General features: G+C 41.6%; 1 protein-coding gene across 1 annotated transcript in view; it reads right to left on the bottom strand.

The window, feature by feature from the left end:
* Positions 1–960: 960 nt before the first annotated feature.
* Positions 961–23795, bottom strand: part of sipa1l3 (signal-induced proliferation-associated 1 like 3) — a 73381-nt gene continuing 50546 nt past the window's right edge. Inside the window, exons 6-24 of the mRNA XM_008291657.1 lie at positions 21478–21666; positions 20662–20836; positions 20141–20244; positions 18262–18419; positions 17587–18169; positions 16313–16411; positions 16047–16222; positions 12656–12907; positions 10880–11062; positions 10260–10384; positions 8766–8881; positions 8227–8672; positions 6792–7022; positions 6062–6224; positions 5783–5957; positions 5349–5498; positions 3550–3676; positions 3077–3158; positions 961–2063 (exon numbers count right to left, since the gene is read on the bottom strand). Of these exons, the coding sequence (XP_008289879.1) occupies positions 1869–2063; positions 3077–3158; positions 3550–3676; positions 5349–5498; positions 5783–5957; positions 6062–6224; positions 6792–7022; positions 8227–8672; positions 8766–8881; positions 10260–10384; positions 10880–11062; positions 12656–12907; positions 16047–16222; positions 16313–16411; positions 17587–18169; positions 18262–18419; positions 20141–20244; positions 20662–20836; positions 21478–21666 (3729 nt within the window). The 3' untranslated portion in view covers positions 961–1868. The remainder of the gene's footprint in view (positions 2064–3076; positions 3159–3549; positions 3677–5348; positions 5499–5782; positions 5958–6061; positions 6225–6791; positions 7023–8226; positions 8673–8765; positions 8882–10259; positions 10385–10879; positions 11063–12655; positions 12908–16046; positions 16223–16312; positions 16412–17586; positions 18170–18261; positions 18420–20140; positions 20245–20661; positions 20837–21477; positions 21667–23795) is intronic.

Genomic DNA, 23795 nt, shown 5'->3' with positions numbered 1-23795 from the left:
TTGTAAAAACAGAGTCGGAGTTGCAAACTGTGTTATGACACCATTTCTAATTTACCCCAAGCATCTTTTAATGTATTATGTTCTGTATTAAAACGTGCTAAAAGCAATATATCTGTGACAGGTCAACATCTGCAGGTAACAGGGACCAACGGATGCATCGTTCAGGCTCTACTTATGATATTTAACGGAAAGTTACGGTGAGCGTGATAACTATGGAAGCAGACTGCATTCACAAAAGAAAAGGAATTACAACACCTCATAATTATGTCTTATTGAAATGATCTCATAATTAGGAGACAATGTGCAATAAATAAACTACTGGGGCATGAGTTGGAATGCGTCAGAACGTGCCTGAGAATCATTTGGTTTTAACATTTCTTCATTATCAAAGTATTTCAATGATAGTTGTCAGTGCATTCAATGGCACACACAAAGATAAACTGGTCAGAGTTAATTCTTCATCTTAAAAATGTAAACAAATAGAAGCCAAAACAGGGCTCACACTGCAACTCATGGTATCCATAGCAAGATCATACTTCCTCATTTCTTGTACAAGGTTATATCTGCTCACAGAAGTTAAGATTTTGGACATTTTTCAAAAAATACATGTATGTTGATATTCAAGCTCACATTCATTACATTAAGTAGGATAGCACCATCGCCCTGGTCCTCTCAAGTGTAGTGATCAATAATAACCACCATTTCTCTCCCAATTATGAGATGTTGTTATATTATATTTGACAGTAAGACATAATTAGAAAATACAGAATGAAAAGTGCTTCCATAGTTATCAGTCTTCTCCTCTGACACTCCAGAAAGCGTAATTCTCAAAATGTTGTACCTACTGCTTTAAAAATTACCTAAAAAAACACTTATTTGAGATTAAAATATTGATCCAGTTTGATCTGAGATGACAGGGCACTGCTGAAAACAGTGGAAATTAGAATCAGAACTCTTCACTATATCAGATATGATGCTATTATAATCACTGAGCTTTGTGACATCAACCATTTACTCTCGCTAAACACGCTGATGGCTTGTTTCACATCTGTGGGCCCAAAGTTCATCCATGTAAACGGCGGACAGAAAAAATATTGTGGCCCACGAGTTTCATATTACAGTAAACAAGTTTGTTCATCACTCAGTTGTCCTTTAACAGACATATAACACCCAAACTCTCACATTAACACTCACACCGAAGGAATAAGACGCGTCTTCCTCGAGCACAACGCTGTCGTGCTGTAATGCTTCTGAGTATTGTACCATCAGTTACACACACACACACCTCTTTAGTACGACTGTTATACAATATCAGTACAATGTTGAGAATATTGATACGTGGGAATTGTACCACACAGGCATCTATCTACAGTACCATGTCTGTAGAGCTTCCATTACTTCTAGTGCATTCTGGGAGATGCAGTCTGTAATGAGTGTCTTTTTGGCTGATTCGCTGCAGGAACAGTATTAGGCCTCTCCAGGTGATGTAGTGTTCTCTAAAACAGTCAGGATCTCCTCTCCTGCTCGCTCCTCTGGCATAGTAGCATTATGTGTTTCTATATTTATATATATATATATAACAAGGACATAAGACGTCTTCACTTCAGTTTAGAAAAATAAACAGGCTCAGGGTGTAGAGAGGGAGGGTCTCTGCTTCGTCTGTGTGCAGGCTCTCCGAGTGTTACAATTTAAAAATCCAGATCGTCTTGTTTTCGTTGCCGTCTCTGGTTTAAGGCCGTCCAGTGGAAGCTGAGTCAGGTGACATCATCGTGTCCTCTGCCGCCCCTGTGAGTGCAAGGAATCATGGGTACTCTCACACTGGCCCTCCCTTTGGCCTGAATCTCACGCTCTTCTGCTGCAGCTGTCGATCACTCCCTCTGTGAGTCAGCTTCATGTGTTACGTAGTGACCCTCGTGGTCGCTGCCCGTCTTGTTGAGGTTTGTAAAGAGCATGCTGAACTTACGCAGCTGCTCGCTGGCGGTGTGGCTCTCCTCCTGCAGGCGCTGGTTGTTTTCTCGCAGGTTGGCCATCTCCGCTAGCAGAACGACTTTATCTTTCTTCTCCTGGAAGTAGAGAGACAGAGGAAAAGAGGGAAGAAGAAGAGAAATAAAGACTGTTTAGTTCAGTGTTTCTGGATAATGGCCTGAACTATGTACTAAAGTAATGTGCAAAATTTAAGGATATTATTGCTAAGAGTAATATGTTTGTGAGCTAAATTTTTACCTTCTTTGTACCCGCAAAACCCACCAGTAGGTTTAAAAGTCATGCTGCCAAAATGTCTAGTTTTATAAAGAGCCAGAAACTGTAACAACAGAGAAAACTGGTCTCCAACGGTTTCCACCAGTCCTTGAACTATTCAGCTGTAACAAGCTGCTCAGTAAGGAAACTTAGCAAAGCCTAATATCGTGATAGTTCATCAAAATCCATTCACTACAATTCAAGTTTCCAAATTCTGCAAAAATAAACCATTTGCTTGAACTAGTTTTTGGAAAAAAACAATCAACTCTGTGTTCTTCGGAGCAGCTGAGAAGTTATGGCCAAGAGTCACAAGACAAAAATGTAGGAATGTTTTGGCTGAACTGGACTGAACTGCATGCAAGACAACAACAAAAAAAAAACTCATTAAAAATGTAGTAGTAACCTTGTGTTTTTCCACTATTTGTGCTACTCTAGGAACTGTAGGCAACATTTTGGACACAATTATCCCCAATTCTTTCAATTTTTATAAAATAAGTAATCAGTGAAATTAAACTTTAGTTGATGACTCATGGCATTGTAAATGTGTGTTCTCTCTACTTCTCGTCATGGTTGTGTTGTTTCAATATAGATGTGGGACTTTTATGCCCTTTAAATGTGTGGGGTTCAGAGGGTTAAATTATACCAACATCAAACTTAGTGACAAAAAAATGTAGTAGTTGTTGAGAAGCCTGAACACACTCACCAGCGTAACTCCTGTTTAATGTGACGTGGCAGAGTAACTAAAAGTGTGTGCATATAACATTACAAGAATGTCCGAGGTTAAAAATAGTAAAAAAAAAAAAAAAAAGGTAATATTTCAGAAACGAAAGATTCTCACTCTCTCCAGATCAGTGTTCAGCTGTTTCAACATCACTTCCAGGTGGTAGAGCCGGCCAGACAAATCATTGGGCACCTCGTCGCTGTAAACACACACAGCACACATTACTTTGCATAGAGCCAACGATTGTTACAACACTTTCCAACGACACAAACAACCGCTGCTGCACAAGTTACAGGTAGAGAGGGAAGACAGGCTTTACTGGTACTTTGAAGATCCTTAAAAAAGCTCTTCACAGCCTTTCTGCCAACACACACATCTCAAACAACAAACTCTTTTAATCTAGTGTGAATACACAGATGAGTAAACAACCTGGAGAGTCACTTCAGACAGTTAAGTAAACTACCACAAGGTGGCAGCAGGGACAAAGTTTATAAAGGAGTATAACAAAGCATGAATATTGATTTATTTCTCTGCACTACTTTATATCAAATATGGTTTGTACTGGTGATGTATCGAGGAGGTGCGCCTACCCGCTGAAGGTGGGCGTGGTCCGTGGCGTCTGAGGAGTGTGAAACTGAACTGGACTGATGACTGGTCTCATGTCCGGACCTCCAGCCTGCGGCTCTGTCAGTGAGAAGAGGGAAACCGCTCTTTGTGCTGCAACAGAGAAACACGATTGTGTTTTCAAAAAGCTGCTTGAACGAGTCTTTTTATTCTATCGTCCCTTGGGATACTTGACACAGTCACTCTGCACAGATAGCAGCAGGTTAAGGTCATGAATCAGGTGCTGGATTGAGTCCAGTGTGTTTGTGTGGTTTGAGTTGTGCTTTGTAGCAGTAGAGGACATGAGGGACAGCAGAGGTCCAGAAAAGAAACAGTGGCTGGGAAGCAGAGATGAAGCTGAACGCCCAGATCCCATGTCCTCTCCCAGGAGTATCGTGTGACAGAGGAGAGGTGAGATGTGGTGAAACCGATAGACCCCAAACAATATATCTAGTATCCATCAGGGATTTGGGAATTTACACTTTTAAATCACACATTTAAATCTTGCAAAGTTGTCATTACAACAACACCGTTATACTGTTGTCCGATCAAAGTCTATACATAAAGCTGATATGATGGGAGTTAATGTAAGCCGTTCTCTATGTATGTGTGCACTAATGGTTTGTATGATTTTTGGCAAATTGTAACAGAATACATTCAAATCTGAGAGATGTAGCACAAAGCAAGTTTGACATAGACAGGCTTTTTTTTTTTTTAACGTAAGTTGGCTTGGAAAAATATAAGACCCCAAAACAAGATAACTTGTACAACAGCGCTGGTTATCAACTTTTTAGGGACCCTAGACTTGCCTTTTCTGACTCTTTGCAAGTTCACATAAGAGAATGTGTTTAATGCGTCATTTGACTCCTCTTCATCACAAAATGGACTGATTGCATGCTGCTTATTTCAATTAACAGGTTGCTATAATGGAGAGCTATGAATCTATTATGATAAGAAACACTGCTTGTGCAAGTGGTGCAAGAGAGGAATGCTGGTAGAAAACCGTTAATTGTGTAAGTTAATATTTTTATTGTGCCACTCACATCAATATATTTCTAACGTACCAGCTGCACATTAGAGCTGCTATGCGTTAAAGTTCATACATTTAAAAATATTAGTGAATACATAGATTGAGGTCCATACTGTCTCATAATGAAGGATACACAGCTTTGGGCAAAATAAAAAAAAAAAAAAAAAAAAAGAATGTCACTGATTGAATATTCTCTTTGATAAATACCAAGACACGAATCAATATTGCAATCTGTTTAATATTAGCTGCAGTACCAGCAGTGTAAAACAAACTTGGCAGCAAATCAGGCTCAAACACATTTATGCATTTTCTGTATCGCCAATTGAATGAAGGTTACCATGGCAATGCAATGCATACAGTCTGTGCTACTGTAACGGCACGGCTTTGTTCAAAAGAAATACTAACGTGCAGCTCAGCAGGTTTGCAGATATAACGCATCCCTCAGCTGAGAATCTTTATCACTCAGAGAATCTTCAGGAAACGATTTGGTTAAAGGGAGATGCATCCAATTTAAATCCAAAAATGTGAACGTAACCTCCTCTAGAGCAGGTTAGCTGTGCACCATAAGTTACCATGGTGATCTAGGAGGCTAAAAGAGAGCATCCTTCGTGACACTAAAAACTCTGGCTTTAAGTTCAACATGCACCAATAACTTACTAGTCTTGCTTCGTAATGCAGCCCTCGGCATTGTCTTCCCTGAGTGCAGCTGCTAATACAAGAACTTTAAACAGCAAAGAACAAACCTCACATCCTCACCTTCGTAGGCTTTAGCAGCATTGACCAGGCTGGACCACTCCAGTCCACAGGCTGTGTCAGGAAGGGGCATCAGCCCAGGATCAAGCCTCCTCAGGGGGGGAACTTTGTCTCTCACTTCTGTAAGAGACAGCTCTGATGCAGACAGAGGCACTGAGGGGCAGAAGAGAACAGTAGCTGTAGTAAGTAAACAAACCTCTGTGTGATTTAAGAACTTTTACATACTTCAAAGTTGCAGAGAATGCAATTTCTGCAATTTGAAGTTAATAATCATAACAGGGTTTGCTTTAATGACTCTGAGCAACTTGAAAGAATAAAACTTGGCAGCGAATACACTCAACACAGCAGGGTTGCCCGTCAGCATTCAACATGGCTTTCGGAAGTTTGGTGAACCTGTCTGAAAATAAAAGGAGAGCAGCCGCAGCTTGAACACTCACCCTTCTTGCCCTGCATGTGGTTGGAGGAGACGTTGTGTCTGCGAGTGGGCAGCGTGCAGGTGAACAGCACGTCGGTGGGGGTCGTCTGGCTCTCAGAGTTGGCAAAGCTGGCGTCTCTGCGGCCGCTGCATAGTGACTCATCTGAAAAGGTGCGTTGCAATGTCCGTCTGGGAGACTGCAGAGAGAAAAGTCACAGAGGTCAGAGCTGTGTGTGGAAGTTCTTGAGAGTAAATCTGTTGACTAAAGCCTTATATAATGATCTGCAAGTTTGGTTCTCACTGGATCTCTTTGTGGTGTCTCTCCTGGGTTGTCCATGATGATCAGTTTCTTCAGGTCGTCTTCGATGGTGCTCTTGTACGTCCGTCGTGGTGATCGTAGGTCCCTCAGTGATGCTCGGAGCCGAGGTTGTCCGAACACATTTTTTGAATTCGTATCTACCTGCCTTAAGACACAAGATATGAGCATCAGCACAAAGAAATGCATCCTTTTTTTTAAAAAAAATTAATGACTATTTCCTGCATCTCCCCACAATGTTATCAGCTTGTCTATGCTCTCCAAAATAAAAACACACTGAGGACACTCACTACTTTTCTAAAAAGTAAAAAAAAAAAAAAAATTATTTATCATTATGTTTTAGGGGACTTGTTCCTAACCTCTGACTAATTATGACTTCAGCAAGAGGTCGCAGGATAAATGTGAGGAAAGCAGAAAAAAAAAAAATGTCCTGCTTATTATTGTATATCTTCCTCTAGTATTTTCTTCTTCTGAATTACACAATGGTTTTACATCTTCAGAGCTTAAAGCACTTTCATTGAATTCGTCACAGACAATATATGGCATATGCATCCAGTGTCAAAGGACAGCAAGCAGACGTGCTTTGTATGTGTAGGCTGGAAACCACTTATACGAGGCAGAATTAGTAGTAAAGAGCTCCTTCAAGTGTGGGTGCTTTAAACCAACCTTCACTTCATTAACAAAGATAATTTCTGTCTCTCAGTCTCTTTCTTACTTCTTGCCGTTGCTGCCTTCAGAGTTGGATGCTGTCACTGTGTTTGAAGGTGACTGACTGGTGTCTTCGGTTTGCCAGGCTGTTTGTCTGCTCTTTCCATATAAGGCCTTTGGGGCGGAGCTTGACAGAGGGGTGGAGCTTAACTGAGCTGAAGTGGGCGTAGTGGTGGCGGCTCGGACCGGTCGAGCCTTTTCTGCTGTTGGAGTCTTGTAACCCTGCGGTGTGTAGGCCCTTAAAAGACGGACAGATATACGTATGGTAAATCAAACAACATGAACAATTTTATATTGTCTGAGGCAGTTGCAATGTCTTATAATGAGTTCGCTAACTATATTTAAGAGGTCAGGTGACAGTTGTCTGCTTGTCAACCCTCCTTTGCAAATATTTAGTCACATTATCTTAACAGACAACACCAGCAATAACTTGCATGATGCAGGGTATGTTCATTTAATCCAAGGAACAAGACTGCATGTGCTCCCTTTGCTTGACTTTATTAATTATGGCTCCATACATTTCCCTTCCCTCCTGTTTACTGATCAGGTGATGAAAATAAAGAATGTGGAAATAATGTCCAGGCTGTGCCGTCCAGTCACCAAGACTATTTACAAGGCAAACTTTATTACTGAGTGCTGATGCAACACTATTGACAAGAAAGGTTATGAATTATGACTGCTCTAATTTATCAAGCTAATATGCTATCTTACTATGTTGTGTGCTACAAAGGCAGCATCTAAAAGGTTTTACGTCAAACGGTTTTACGTTCCACGTCAAAACAAGCTGAATAACCACTGTACTAAAACTTCAAATCTGTCCATCTGACTTACATGTCACACAGTGGCTGTTATGAGCAACAAAATGAACCACACCTTATAATGCTATTTGCCAATCTGTACACTATTATGATTTTTAAAGCCCCTTGTTTAAACTTTAGGTCTATATGATGCTGAAGGCCTGACACATCAAAGGCACAGACTGCAGCATTAGAGTCGATGACAGGGTTTAAACACAGATTGTTTTAATCCAGCACAGAGTGGTTTGAAGTCTGTGCAGGTTTGTGTGTTGCATGCATTTATATTGTGGGGGTAGCAGTAACAAGTGCACCAGCACAGATCACATGATGATCTGTATGTTTCACCAGGATTAGGCTGCTATAATCCTTTATGTACCCTTTAAAAATACATTTTCATCTATCATTCAATTTATCTAGTGGTGGTTCATAAACTGCTGCTTGGTGTAGCATTAATAAAGTCTTGAGTTATTACAAAGTACATACATTTTCCATTATGCTAAGCAGAACTGAATTGCAACATTCTCTCTATACAATAAAAAGCATCACATTTCTGGCTTAAATCTGCCCTCTCATTCACTGAGGTTAATGTTCGCCTCATTAAATGTGCCATAAAAGATGCATCTAATCAGGAAGTTGGTCTCGTACCTGGGTTTGAAAGCATCCATTTTATCAGCACTGGAGCCAGGAGGCGGGAATGTCCTCGTCCGGTATCCTTTGTTCTGATTGGATGCAGCTGGTATGATGGGTGAAGACTCTCGTCTCCTCGCCTCTCCCCCACCGCTGCTCCTTCCCACGGACAGCTCCTGGATGCCACTGTAGGTCGCAGAGCAGTGCATGGGCTTGTGGGATTGGCTGTTGGACATGTTTCCGTGGCGAGTGTTGTTGTAGTGCGTCGAGGCGTCGATGCCGCTGTCGTTGGACCCTCCCTTGTTGAGAAGGTCGGGGTCGGTGTCGGCCGGGTCACCCAGGCAACCCCCGCCTCCTCTCTCTCCTCCAGCACCTCCGTCGAACCAGCGCTCGTCGCTGTGGCTGCTGGAGGCGTTGCTGGACAGAGTGTTGCTGCTGGAGTGGCTGGAGTACTGAGTCTCACCCTGCAGAGGACACGAGGACAACAGTCAGATGGACTCAGTGAGGCAGAGAAGGTGACAGATAAAACAATGAGATCGAGTGATGACAAGTCTGACCTTCGAGTGTCTGTTTGGCGAGTCTTTCCCTGGGACATCCTGCCTGGTTAGTCTCCGCTGCCCCCCTCCGCCACCTGGTCCCCGAGACGACGACGCTGGGACATGCCAGAGGGGTTCTGCACAGAAAACACACACAGACAGGATTAAAGCAAATTACACTGAATGTCCATGGTTGCCAAAGAGGATTATATACTTATGGCACATTTAAACACTGACCTCCCCCCACACGCCATCGCTCAAAATCACACTCAGCTATCTCTGGTCTACTGAGCAATACACACACACTTGAAGCAATATAGAGACCAAGTGGAGATGTCAGATTAACCTACAATCAGCAGTAACAGGTTTCTTGGCTACATATTATTAACTTTTAAATTGATATGGTGAATATGTTAGCTAACAATTGCGTCTTGGCACATCCTGCAGACACAACGCTGCACTGGTTCCCAGTTCTTGCCGTGCTTCTGGTCACAGGTGACTGCAAATCAAACTGCTTGGTTCTTAGATAGTGTCGTGTGTTATTTTCAAGCTTTTGCATTACGGCTGCAACTGAAAGCGATAGCTGTTAAAATTAATCAAAAGAGGAACTGTCGGCGAAAAACCAAAACAGTGAGCTTTGAGAGTATAGAACTTCAGAGAAATTTCAGATGCAAGTAGTTAAGTGATCCATGTTATTCTTCTGAACCCTAAGGTGGCAGGGTTGAAACAATATTATGCCACTTATCAGAGCCAGAAACTGTAAAAACAGACAGAATCATCAGATTTTCAACCCTCAAATTATTTGTGACCTGCAGTTCTATCAGGACAAAAAAAAACAAATCTAAGCATGGCATTGTGATATTCCATTAAATACAAGGTATTTTACGCGCCTCATTAAAAATTGTTCAAAAAAAAAAATAGCCGTTAGCAAGAACCAAATGCTGTAAAAAAGAACAAAATCTGCATTCCTTGGCACAACTGAAAAGCTATTAGTGACTTGTCCGACTAACAGTCATGTGACAACATTTTTTTGGTTGTACTGCAGACTGTTTCAACACAGAGCAGGGGGACAAGTATGGAAACAAATTAAAAATGTAAGTAGTAAAATATTTATAGTACGGAGAGTCACAATTTTATTCCAGATTAGTAAGACCTGGGTGCACTTGAAAAATGTTGTTCATGATGATTCTATTTGCCCCCCTTTTTGTAGAGTATGTAACAAAAAAAAACATACACACTTTTGTTTTTTTTTCTTTTTTATCATTTATTTCATTAGAACTCTCTGTCATTACGCACGCCAAACTTCTATTTATGGTTGTGCTGCTTCCACTGAGGTGCAGGATTTTATGTTGCCGTAAAAAATGAGCCCGCAATGTGACAAAATGTGACAGCAGCAAAAACACCCAGAAACTGCTTTGGGTTCAGAGGGTTAATGGATAAACAGTGATCACGGCTACTTTAAAGAGATGTGTCAGATATGTTATGTTGAACATCTACTTTTTGAGGGTGGTGTACCTGTTTTACCACGCTCCATGGTGCTGTCCTGGCTTGTGAAGCCTGAGGAAGACTCTCCACTGGAGGTGACGTCCACACTGAGGTGGGGTTCATAGGGCAGCAGGGGGCGCTGTCCTGTTCCATATCTGCATAGGTCATAGAAGAAAGGATGGGTATGTGATTAATGAACACATTCATACATTCATGCAGGAGTCTGCAGCAAAATAACTAGAATATGAAGGCAAGATGAGTGAAGAGTGAAATTCCCCTAAAGCAAGCCCTAAAAATATACAGTTTGGATCTGACTAACAGAGGAGATTTTCAGTCTCTGTTTTGCATCCTGATGGCGGTTAAATAAAACACGTTTCTCTGGTTGGGTGAGATGTTATCAACCTCCACACTGTGAGGAAGAGCCACCCACACAACAGATCCTTTCTCTGGAAGACAGTGTGTTCATACACGCCTTGCTGCAGACATGGACGCGCTACATTATTCAGCCTCTCTTATGAACCAATGTAATCTGCCTCTAGCACACAAAACAGTTGTTATGGGTAACATCGGACATGTTTAATCAAGATCTGAGCAGTGATGGAGAAAAGCTCAGAGAACAAAAGACCACAGACACACACATACATACACACCTGTCGGGTGAAGGTTTGTAGCGTACAAAGGGCCCTGGTGTGATTCCAGGCGGTCCCATTGTGGAGAGACCGACCAGGCCCGAGGAGGGCGAGGAGAAGCTAGCAGAGGGGTTCCTGTAGGGCAGCACTCTGTCGCCTCCTGCAGGAGACAGACTGTAGTGGTTCTCTGGGTAGCTCACTGGTCTGGAAGATACAGCAGGTGATGGTTAATTAGGAGAAAAACAACAGACCACAGAGAGGTGATGGAAATGAGTAAGGATGTTACAAAAACACACAAAATACCGGTCTAAATTAAGCGAAAAACAAACTTGTTATTAACTTTGGGTGACGACAAGAGCTCCAAGTAATGTGTGTGAGCTTGTTAACCAAGAGGAAACAAGTTAAAGACTCAACGTAAAACAAAAACATTGCTGTAAACACCTACAACCTACTTAACCTTGACAAACTGAAATAGCTACTTTGACACTTTGGTGAGATCTGAGTTAAAAATCCATCTTGTTCAAGTAGAATGCAAACATACAGGAGAAACATATTAACAATGCAGTTTTCCAGCCGTTTTCAGATGAAGTCTGGCAGGCAGCAACGGTGTAGTAATAATATGTGAGTTAGCCTGAGGATGTTTCTTCAAGCACATCTGCCTTCAAAAACCTCTTGTGTCAAATATTTATTTAGGATGTTGCACGCAGGGAAGCTATCCTAGAAAACCTTCAGTAATGAAGTTACAACCGCTATCTCAATAAATATCCAATATTATTCTGATAAAAAGACTAAAATGCCATTTTGTTGTTTCACTTTTCTTGGTTAAACATGATTGGGAGGTAATATAGGTTTTGTTTTTCCTCAATGCACGGCTTTTTAAATAGAATTATTACCCTTTGTACATTTCAAGGTTTTTACACCACATACAATGGCTTTTTTTTTTTTTTTTTTTTACATTATCAGGCAAATAATTTACACATTCCTACTAACTTAAATGACTTACAACCCCTTGGATTTGCTATACTTGCTGTTTGACTTGTAACTCTTTCCCTTTCTTTGTCTTCTAACCCTTACTGTCTATTGACTTGCAACAATTGCTTTTTTAAAAGCCTATTTTATCCTTTAAAAATGTTTCTACCTATCAGCGTTAATGTCATGCACCAAAATCAAGTAAAATCCTCATATGTGAAAACCTTCTTGGCAATAACACTAATTCTGACTCTTAAGCTGACATACTTTTTACTCATTAAATCATCATAAATCATTAATAGGTAATTCATTCATTTTCATTCTTGTTGCCAAATAGCAGAATAACATAACTGTCATGAGCTACGAAAGTGTTTGCAAATTATTCATTTAAGATGTAAACAAAAACAGAAGCTGCAGTGTAGCTGTTAATGTTTTTCATATCAAACAAAAAAAGCCTTTTTTTTTATTTCTGTAAGCTGAATTACAACTACCTGTACAGCAATTTGAATTTGAAATATAAAATATAGGGGTTATAAAGAAGTTTGGGCTCAGGCCACTGATACAGAAAGACTTTGTGGAGTGCTGTATATACACACCTCTAAAACCATCATATCTTTATAGTGTAATGAAGCAAATCACTGAGATACACTGAAGGGTGCTTGTTGTACTTACTGAGTTTTTTTATGCATTATGCAATTTAGCTTTTATTAACTTTACCTTTTATTTCCATAACTGTAATATTTGTCTAGTCACCAATAAAGAGACCATTATCAGCTACAGTATCTGTTGTGTAATGTGACAGAAAATGAAACAATGTTCGAATCTTACCTCTTGGAATTGAGGTGCTGAGGCTCTCTGTAGGGAACTGGCATCAGGGCCTTGTGTGTGCGGGGCAGTGGAGGAGGTGGGGGGCCCATGGGTACCCAACGCTGTGCGTTGGGGGCACTGTGAAGCCCAGGAGGAATGGGTGAGCTTTCCCATCGCCATGTTTGGCGAGGGGAGGGTCGGTATCCTGCCGCCAGAGGCTCAGGTTCTGGCTTCTGCTCCATGGTCTTCATCTCGTACTCCTCTGTGCAGCCCCTAAACAGACACAAAGAGGTTTAGGAAGATAATAAAGAATTCAGCACAGCAAGAGAATCAAAAGCTTGACACTTAAATGTCATTGCTCTACTCCTAACCCCCATGTATGTTGCCTTTGCACAGTCTCCATCCACACGTTGTGAGCTCAGCTGTGGCTCAGTGAAAAGGACTGGTGAGGAGCAGCAGCCTCCCCCTTGAAGGCTGAACTGCAGCTGAACCAGAACTGTGGCTTCTGTACTGAGTTCAGTGTGTGAAAACCGCTCAATAAATTTTCTCAGAATCCTCCACATTATTGTCCTCACATAACACGCTTTGTGGATGCTCAAACACGCGGCCGACATGTAACAGAGCTTGCTAATGAGCTCCCCTGACGCCGATGGAGGGAGCAAGAGAGGAAAGGAAACTGATTATTGGCACATCAGGGCTCCATCTTGCCTACTGTGAGACTGAGGTCAAGTGTGTGTGTGTGTGTGTGTGTGTGTGTGTGAGTGTGAGTGTGTGTGTGTACGTGTGTGCGTTTGAGATATCCTCTAATCTCATCAAAGAGCTCCTCACTCAAGGTCTTAGTTTATACAGCAGATATGTATAAAAGCAGAGCACAAGGTCACAGTAGCTGCACTTAAAATTCATGCTTAGTTCAAATTTTTTTTCTCTACTCAGAAACAGTACCAACCAGTACTTCTCACATCAAAATGCCACAGACATCAACTGTTTTAGCTCGCCGTTGTAATAAAAAATTAAAGCATCATGTGAGGGGGACAGCCTTCAACAGCTCTCAAATGAGGATAAGCTGGCATTTATTCTCATCAATTATGAAAGCACTAACAGAGCTCCCAGATGGAGGGGTGGTTATCTTTATTTATCGACTCAGGACACAAACACAACTAGATTTTGCTCAGTATCCTCCTGATATCCAGCATGCATCTTTTAAACGTCATCATTATTTCATTCACAAAGCCTATTACAGGAGGTATCAAATATGCATAATGGACGGCATTTAAGATGAGACGAACTAAGAGAGAAAATGAAATGAGGAGGAAAAGTGGTGTCAACGGGAAGATTTCAAGTAAGGGGCAAGTGAAATTCAGGGGCAAGAGTAAGTAAAAAAAACTTAAAGAGATGCAAAACAATAAAAGGAAAGGCTAAAAATGTGTCTAAGGTGCTCTAAAATCCAAAGATATTCAATTTACTCCCACAGGAGACAAACCTATATTCATATCTGAGAAACTATTCCTTCTGATTTTTTTGGCAATTGTGCTCCAAACTGGATTAAATGATCAATGACTTACTTAGGTTGCAGATTTGCTGATTGCAAACAAACCCAAAGCCAAATGGCTGCAGGTCCTTAGAGGTGTAAATCTGATGTAAACTGAATATATTGGAGTTTTGGAGTGTTAGTTGGACAACATAAGACATTTGACGATGTCGCTACATGCTTGGAAAAACTGTACAGGGCAGTTCTGACTGCACAATTTTATAGATCAATCTTAAAACGTAGAAAATATTCAGCAGATCAATGAACACGATTGTTTGTTGGAGCCCTTAAGAGACGTAAACAGAACACAGATGCACACACAAACACCCACACACCAACAACGATGTCTTCAGAAAATGTGAATTTTTGAGCAGATTTCAAATGACAGTGTTCTCGACAAAAGCATAACAGCTTAAAAATAGTAATTCGTGTACATGCACGCAACATGTGGTCAGGATATTTTAATCAATGAAGGAATAACTCAACCACTATCAATACAGTTACGTAATAGCGGTGCGCGCTCAGACCTCGTACACGCACACGGGAGGATGACAGTACAAACCTTAGAGAGAGCAGAGCCTACATCTGTCGACATGCAGTGTTTCTCCCATCACGCTGGCTGAGATGACACAGCTGGAGCTCCCCAACACGCCACCGATCAGTCACACCTTTTCCCTGCTCTACCCGTCCATCTTGCGAGTTCACAGCCGAGACACAACAGCAAAGAAAAAACCCTTCCAACTTTCGTGCGTCTCTTTCTCTTCCTCTCGCTCTCTCTTCCACCCACTCCTCTAAACTCTCGGTGGTGTTGAGACACGTCCTCCTCGCCGAACGCTTCTCTGCCTCAATACACTCAACCCTGCCTCTCCCTCTCTTTACAGCTCGATCCCTCCCTCCTTCTTTTTCGTCCTTTTCATTTGCACAGGGCATGCATTTTTAATTAATCACTTCCACTCCTTTATTTATTTATTTTTGTGGTCTTTCCCCCTCCCTCCCTCGCCCCCCTCCCCTGCAGATTCCAGGCCTTAATCTCATGCAATCTGCTTGCCTGGCACACATTGGGAAACGAGTCGGAGAGAGAGGGAGAGAAAGGGGAAGAGTGAAATACAAGACTCTAATTATCAGCTGCTCCAATGCCACAGCAGAGTGTGTGTGTGTGTGTGTGTGTCAAAAGGATTTAAGTTGGTGTAATTAAACTGCTTCCAACGTTAAAGAAATCTAACCACTGTGCGATCACACAGCCCGCCACAATTACTGTATTTAGGAGCTCTAGTTCAGTCAGGAACACAGACACACTGTGGTTATTTTCTTCACCTCGGTAACCGTCCTGTAGCACCACATCAGCGTCTCATAAGGCCTCGTTATTCTGTCTAACTCAAGGCCTTATGTGCGGATGAAAGGATGGAAAAGGATGACGGCAGGGGAAAGATACAGATTGTGGGAGGAGGAGAAGCGAGACAACAGAAGAGATGACGAGATAAGACGGAACTAGAGAAACAAAGAATGGCAGATTTTGCTAATTCACTTAAAACAAATGCTCCTTTCTTTTTGTCTCCATGCCTCATTTTGCCTGTTTCCTCCTCAACCACGTCGTTCTTTCTCTCTCTGTTCGCCTGCTTCCTCTTTTCACACACTCCCACACAAAATCCTCTCAGAACATTGGAGTCTGGCCACTATCTCACCCAGGCTTTTGTGTGTTTGAGTGAAGAGCATCCTATACTCATTCTAGCTCGCTCTTGTCCTTCCACTACTGCCCACTTACGCTCAGCACCCTCCCATGCCGTCACCCACTGCCTCAACATCTGTATTCATGGCAGCTGTTTACAAATGAATCACTCTCATTAGTTCAGCTTCAAAGGAAAGACCATGCACACTGCAACACACCTGCGAGGTCCGCCCTCCTCGTACGGAGGAATGATGACCACTTTGACCGTGACCGACGTCCTCAGCAGGTCAATCATCTGCTCATGAGTTAGCGTCACTGCGGCCACCTTGCAGATCTCCACCAACCGGCTGCCCTGCCTCAGTCCTGCCTGCCAAGCGAAGCCGTACTCCTCCACCTGCATGAAAAAAAAAAAAAAACAGGTCAGTTATGTACAGCCAAGAATCTTCAAAGTATTTCAGTATAAGATCTGGTCATCTGATGGTACCTCAGCCACAGTGCCATCCAGGCGAACATGGAAGCCCAGCTGTCCCAGTCCGTTTCTTCTCAGTGTCATATCTACAGTCTCGCATCCCACTGTCAGCGACTTGCCAAACAAAGGATGTAGGGAAAAACACATTAGATTCACACCATTAACATTTTATTATGTGTGTAGTCTCTGGACATCTTCTAAAAAAAGTCAATATCTAAGAAGGATGACGTTTACAACCCATTACACATGAACAACGATCAATGATATTATCAATATTCACACAAATTACCCACCTCAAACTATTTCAACCAGAATTCTGGGAACATCGTTAGTCTCCAGTGTGCATGTATTTGGTGCTTTTAGAAAGATTAACTCCGTTTTTTAAATATTTTGTTTTCTGTTGGATTAACACAAAGCTCGCTGGAGTCCAGGAAATCTTCTTTTCCCTCAGTTTAATTCATCAAAAAATTTTCAGGGATTATCATTAGATTTAATGCTTCTTATCAGCCAGTGCTTACAGTTGGATAGCTTCATTCAAAGAGTGAATCACATGGTTGCATGGACTATATCTATACAATGTGATATCATTTGTCATAGCTGTGACTCCTGTTGTGTGAATCCTGTTTTCCCTTTGAATTTACAGGTTTTTCCAGGTGAGTCAGTAAAACCTCCACAGGATGAAAAACAATGCTCACTGTGGAAATTCCCTGACTTCAGAGCAGGTATGAAGTAGTAACAGTCTTAACAGGAAAACAGCCCAACAGATTTTGAAAACAAAACAGTGCTAACCACAAAAACACAGTGACTTGATAAAGTGTAATTAAGGCTTTTAAGTGGTCTGACAATAGTTACGCACAATCTTGAGTCAAGATCTCCAACCTTTCAAGGTTCCCTGTGAAGTTTTTGACCACTACAAGCTCTACAGAGCAGTGCCTTTACATGTCAGAGCCCATTTGTTTGTACTGTGCACACACATAAGACACATGCACATACATAAGGACAATTTAATTCTTTTCTTTTTCTGTTTTCGTGCTGGTGACAAACAAGTGTGCAGTGAAGATGAAAACTGCAAGCTGGTAAATAAGGATGTAAACAATGCATGGATTTATATATGTATAAAGAAGCTTTGCAAAAGAGATATGAGGAAGGAAATTCCCTCAACAGATTTGCTGGGCCTCAAGGATACAAGCAGTGTATAATGGTAAGAAACACTGAATGCAAACAGTGTGTAGTCATCTTTCTACTCACTATGGCCCACACTGAGTCACAATCCTGCTCTAGGCTCTCACCTTTAACCTCTGAACCATCTCCCTGATGTCCTGTGCACAGCCTTCTGGTACTCGTACGGCGATGTGGTCTCCTCTGCCATAGAAGATCTTCAGCGCCAGTCGTTCTGGTGTCCAGCCGATCACGTCCGCACAGAAACAGTTAAACACCACCTCTTTGGTGGAACAGTCTATGAGGAGGACATACTCAGCTGACAAACCCAAGGCACAGAAGAGCTCCGTTCCTCCTCCACTAAAGTCCTGGGCCTGGACTCTCCAAGCAACCGCCCCTGCAGCTCCAAGCTCCGCTCCTTCTCTCGCCTTTGAGCGCTCGCGTTTCTTAGACGCAAGAGAGATGAGATTGTTTAGTTTGCCAGCTGAGTCGAGCGGCGTGCTGCTCACGTAGTTCTCAGCCAGGTCACGCAGGTACTCCTGCCGTGTTCGTGTGGCCATGGTGTGGAACTTCTCTGACTTGTGTGCTGCACTTTCTGCATTGATGACTTTGGCTAGAAGGAAGTTTCGAAAAGTCTCGGGGTCACGGAAGGTGACGCCGTTGGGAATGGGTGGTCCAAAGGGGGGCACATCCTTCATCCGTGTCACAGCAACACTGAGAGAAAAGGAAGACACAGAGGATCAGAATAATTTTTAATTATAGCAGCATGTATATAAATATGTGTTCGATCTGTTGCAAACATTTACCTGTAACAGGTGTTGTCAGAGCAGGGGTTGTGTACACGAACGATAACAAAGACATGCTGGAAGTGTGAACGAATATTTTGAGGGGTGAAAGGCAACGCTCCCGGCTCCTGAAAGATTATCGTGACAATGTCGTTCCCTATGTGCCTCTTCCTGAGGAGCTGTGGAGGAGAGGACAGACAAAAATGTCAAATTAATAAAATGAGCGAACATAACTGGCACTGACACCACTGACTCAGTAAACGATAGAAAGTCTGACAAGGGAAATGAGAGATTGAGACGCTCACTCTTTGACACCAAACAACAGCTCTTTATGTAATTTGTTTTTCGGATTCTGTGTGGGCTATTTGTGTCTGTGTATGTGAGTGCTGGTTTGTCCGTCTATCTGTGTTCATGTAGGAGACATGGCAAACAGTCCAGGCTGTGTCTGTGGTGCAGTGCTTGCCAATCCTCTCTTCATCTGCAGAGAGAAGTGTGAAAGTACCAATTATGTAATGCAGCCCACTGTTTGGCCACAGACACATTCTCCAGCATGGTGCCAGAGGAGCATCCTTCACTTGTACCAAGGCTGCAGTTTAAAAAATGTAATTGTACTTGTTCTAGTGTACAGTGACAGGAAAGAAGTCAATTCAATTTTACATCTGGGACCTTTTAAAAGCATCTTAGCTATGTTGTATTTGAATATTCATTCTGAGAACAGCTGAACTTCGTTGATGTGCAAGATTTACCAGTTATTTATTGTATATTTCTTGACTGGTCATTCAATTGAATTCTGCAGGCAGAGCTTGTGCTCTCCTTTTCCTCTAGAGTGAATGTAAGAGCCTTCACAGCAGCTACACTTGAATCCTCCTGTGCTCGTTCATCTGCTGTGGGCTGTTTTTAATGTCAGACGCTGCCACCTAGAGGTTTATCTGCGCAAGTAAATCTCCTCGCTGCTGCAGTCCCTAAACCTCTGGATGGAGTTATTGTGCTACTTATGAAAAAAAAAAGACTCTTTCTGATTGAACAATTGATACTGACATTTTGCTGCTTAAACATTTAAACTACTTAAGTCATAGGGAACACACTTATTTGTAACAAGATCTTTCACAAGATAGTAAATTGTCAAAAGCTTATTTATAATAGCAATAGATTGCTGGGGGTGATGGTGATAGCATTACAGTCTTCTAATTTACGACACTGATTTTTTTTAATGTCTGTGCATAACAAATGAATTCTTTGTGGCCTAAATTGCTCTGTGGTGATGTGTTTACAAGTGTGCACACTAATCCTGAGCACCTACAGGGCTTGTCTGAGCACATGTGCACACCCGTGTGAGCCTCTCACGCAAACACTTATGCAAATGATATACCCACACACAAAATGTTATTTTACACACAGCTCACTCACTTGTTGCCCATGCTGCAAACACACAGCGCCCAGGAGAACACGTAGAAAGGCAGCATTATTTAAATAGGTAAAAGAAGTGAAAAAGAGGGAGAAAATATACTAATAACTACTCACCACTGAACCCCACCCAATTCACTGAGAGGCAGAAAGAAGTCAAAAGAAAAAGCTAGACAAGGCAGAAAAGCCAAGACACAGAGAACAAAGACTATAAAAACACAAAAGGCTGAATAAAACGGAAGGAGACTTTAAATGAAGAAGGCGACACAAGTCACGAGTTTCCACTTCATGGATTCTTGCTGTGGTTTTACGATCCAGGGCAAAAAACAGAGGCTTTAACTAACAAACATAGGAGTGCTTTAAAGGCTCAGGGTGACAACAAAGGAAAGTCATGGATGTATTTTTAAGATATACACACCAGTGTTTGACCTGCAGCACAGCATACAGCCCCAAGTGATGGGGATGTATTTAAGTGGGGATGTTCATAAGCTCTTACCTGCTGTGGGTTGTTGGGCATATAGGGCAACATGGTCGACACGTGGAACATGACCTCGTAGCCCTGGTAGGTGGTGTACAGGGAGTGGGTGCCTGTTGAGTCCGCTGGAGAAGGAGGAGGAGAAGGATATTTTAATTTCACAACAGAGGTTGTGAACTACAGATGATAGTGTTTGTTGAATCACAGTTTCTGGTTTAAAAAGATGTTTTTCCAGGGACAATGAGGATTCACAGGGTTGCCTTTGCTGGGACTGGGGGTTTATTTATTGTGTGTTTTTCCCAGATGTTATTTATTTAAGAATAAGAAATTATAATGAAGTGATACAGCTATTTCAGTGGCAAATAAGATGTGTGTGTTTTACCTCAACCAAAGAAAATTTCTATAGGGCAGCATTATGGAAATGTTACTAGATCTGACATAGCAAGACTGATTTTAACAGAAAAGTATTTCATTCAGTCAAGAGACCAGCATTTAAAAATCTAATTTACAGAACAGGATGCATGTCTGAAAGAGGCTCTTACTCTTTGTGTCGAGCTGTGCAGCGTATTTGGTAAATCCTTTGAGAAGCACCTGCTCCCCCAGCAGCTCCAGGAAGGCAGAGAAGGCGGGTGATGCCTCCTCGTTGTTGTACATCTCCTCCTCTGTGCTCTGGCCTGCACGGCACAGCAGAACACCCACCTTGTGCTTCTGACTTAGCTACAAGGCAGTGGAGAGATACCTTTAATATTAGACACACTCTCAGAGCAAATAGAAACAGCTTAAACATGACATTCAAACACAGCTGAAACACTGCAGTCTGAACGTCATGTTTCTGTTGAAAGTAACTGTCAACGGACAAGAATTTAATCCAAATGTAATGCATATCTATTTTTTTTTTCTCACAGAGTACAGTTTCGTTGGGGCATAAACCACCTGCACAAACAACAACTGCTGGCAAAATACCTGTCTTGCACTTCACCCTCCATTAAATTAAAGCTGAGATAACATGGCCAAACATTAAGGCTTTTATGGTTACACACTCATGCTTAAACATGCCACACCCTACTTTACACAGCTTTCACTGCCCTCCACTCAGTTTTGTACTTTGCACAAGCACTAAATCAGTTGTACAGGTTTGAGACACTTTTATACACACTATCTGAGAATACCATATGTCACTGTTTCTCCTTATCTCTTTGATTTTCTTTTTTGCTGTACAGTCACCACAGACAACTTCCCTGCACAGGTACACTTACTGTATTTTGCCCAAGGACACTTTAAATAAATCAACTGTCCAATATCCAGTTTTATTGCAAGAGCCCACAAGTCAAATGCAAATGTAGACACATTAAACTCACCCCCTGTTCATCCAGTTTTAGGAGCTGCTCTGTGACTTTGGCTGTGCTGAGTGCCAGTCTCAAACAGGACACATTGAGCTCTGGGACGACCTGTTCCAGGACCTCTTTGAGCGGCAGACCTCGAACTGTGCCGTGTTTCCCTGTAGACGCCACGGCATCTTCTAAAATGGAGCCTCGCAGGGTCACAAGCTGCATTAGGATTTAAGAACATGATGAGTAAAACTGGAAGCAAAACATGATTTAAAGGCTAAAAATATTTATTTGAATATCACACTGAACAGGTCAAGAAATGTATTTTTGTTTTTTTCAAATTTATTATAGCGAATACAATTGCTGTTTTGGAACATTTATCAGCAGTCTTTGGTCATACAGCTCTAATGAAACAGTACAAAGCAGTGTAAAATGTAAAATGATCACATTTTGAGTCTGTAAACTCTGAGACAAGTGAGAGCATACTTCTTATTTTAGAAAATATATGAAATGAAATATATTAAAGGAAATTTTCTAAAATCTTCTTTCATCAGACTGAAACCTTCATCACTATCAACCCTCCTACTATTTGTCTCTTCACCTCTTCTTGAAGACAGAATATTGCTGACTCTCTACAAGAAGATCAACTTGCTTATTAATAAGGGTTGTTCAACCTTTTTAAACACTTTTTTTGTTTTCGTTCCCTTGGCTTTTGGGGTTCAGATGGTTAAATTAAATATATTTACCTGATTACAGGATTGTTTATTTTAGAGCTGAAAAGTCCAGACAGGACAGACAAAATGATTAATTGAAAAAATAAAAAAATAAAAAAAAAAATACAATCTTTGCTTATTTTTTCACCTTAAAAAAAAAAAAAAGTATTTATGTTTGCTCCTTTTTTGCTTTGTTGACAGGCATTAAAACCTTTTGTGTTGAATATAATCGCATTGTTTCATGTACTGTACATTGAAAATTTTAGATTTTGTGTCATCTCGCTCATAAAGACTTGTGTTTTCTGTGCTGTACCTATTAAACACAACAAAAATCTATTTTTTAAAAGAGTTAAAAACAGTTGGAGCTGGCAGAAAAACGTAATAATACTGCTGATATGTTGCGCTGAGAGAGGTCAGAAGACATGGACTGTAAATAAAGGATGGATGATTAGTGCTATGGGAGTTTGAAGCGGGTCCATCAAATGATGGATAGTCTCACTACTTGTAATAGTGCCCTGCAGCTCTGATGCTTTTTCTCTTTGTCAAACACACACACACTGTCAACATACTCTGTGTGAAGGGTTTTAAGTCCAGTAGTATTGTAAATTAATATTCTGCTCAGTATTGTGCTGCCACAGTGCGCTGCTCCCTGGTGAGAGGAAATTGACCCGCTTCAAAACAGTGAGACTGTAATAACCTCAGATACAGTTGGGAGGAGTGGGCTGCTCCTTCTCACCATGCTCACTCACATGCAGGTTCATTAAAAATGCATGGCAGACTCTGGCCAGGGAGACAGTTGAACCTCAGAGACTCGGGGTGTGCTGCAGAGAAATGAAGCCTGATTGACACACAGCCGAAGTTACGGAGCTGTCCTTTCAACTCGTCACTTTCTGTGCGACGGCAAAGCGGGTGACTGCGACATGCAGAGCAGGAATATCAGACGAGTGTGAGAGTGTGAATGTGTGATGGAGAGAGGGAGAAAGAGGGGAGAAAGAGGAAGTCTCTCCACCTTGCAGTGTCAGCACTGCTGCACAGAATTAAATGACAGACTTAAGGGGGTTGGATATTTGAGAGCTGCTGCGGCTTGAGTGGGAGAGAATAAAGTCTGCAATCAATCTCTTTTTCTTTCTGTGTGGGAACAGTAGGCCAGGGTGTGCAGGCTGTGTCTGTTAGCTTAGCTTTGTGTACTTAGATGGCGGAGAAGCTCCATTGTTATACCAGAGCTACAGTGATGAGGCCAGGCAGCCATGTAATCCAGCTAAAAACAACACCGCACCAGCCACACAGAACAATACACTCAGGCCAACCACTACATGAACACAATGAACTGAGGCAAACTTTGCTTTTTGTTGGCGAGACCATGACGATGCAAGACGAGTGTTGCAGTGATATACTGATTGAAATGAAACTATTACTCTTTTTTTGTAAATGTCAACCAAAGAAAAACAAAAGACTAACAACATTCAAGCTGAACTTAATAATCGATCAAAAGAAGAAAATTAATCAACTATTTAGATAATCAGTTAATCATATAAGCCCCTTTTTCAGTAAGATGCACACAATTCAGAAGTTCCAGCTTCTGAAATGCACATCAAACCATTTCACTCACTTTATTCAGTGAGCTCAATAAATGTG

This window comes from Stegastes partitus, unplaced genomic scaffold (genome assembly GCF_000690725.1).
Source record: "Stegastes partitus isolate 25-593 unplaced genomic scaffold, Stegastes_partitus-1.0.2 Scaffold754, whole genome shotgun sequence".
NCBI classification, from domain to species: domain Eukaryota; kingdom Metazoa; phylum Chordata; class Actinopteri; family Pomacentridae; genus Stegastes; species Stegastes partitus.
The sequence above is the reverse complement of the archived record's forward strand: the minus strand, read 5'-3'. Positions and strand labels throughout refer to the sequence as shown.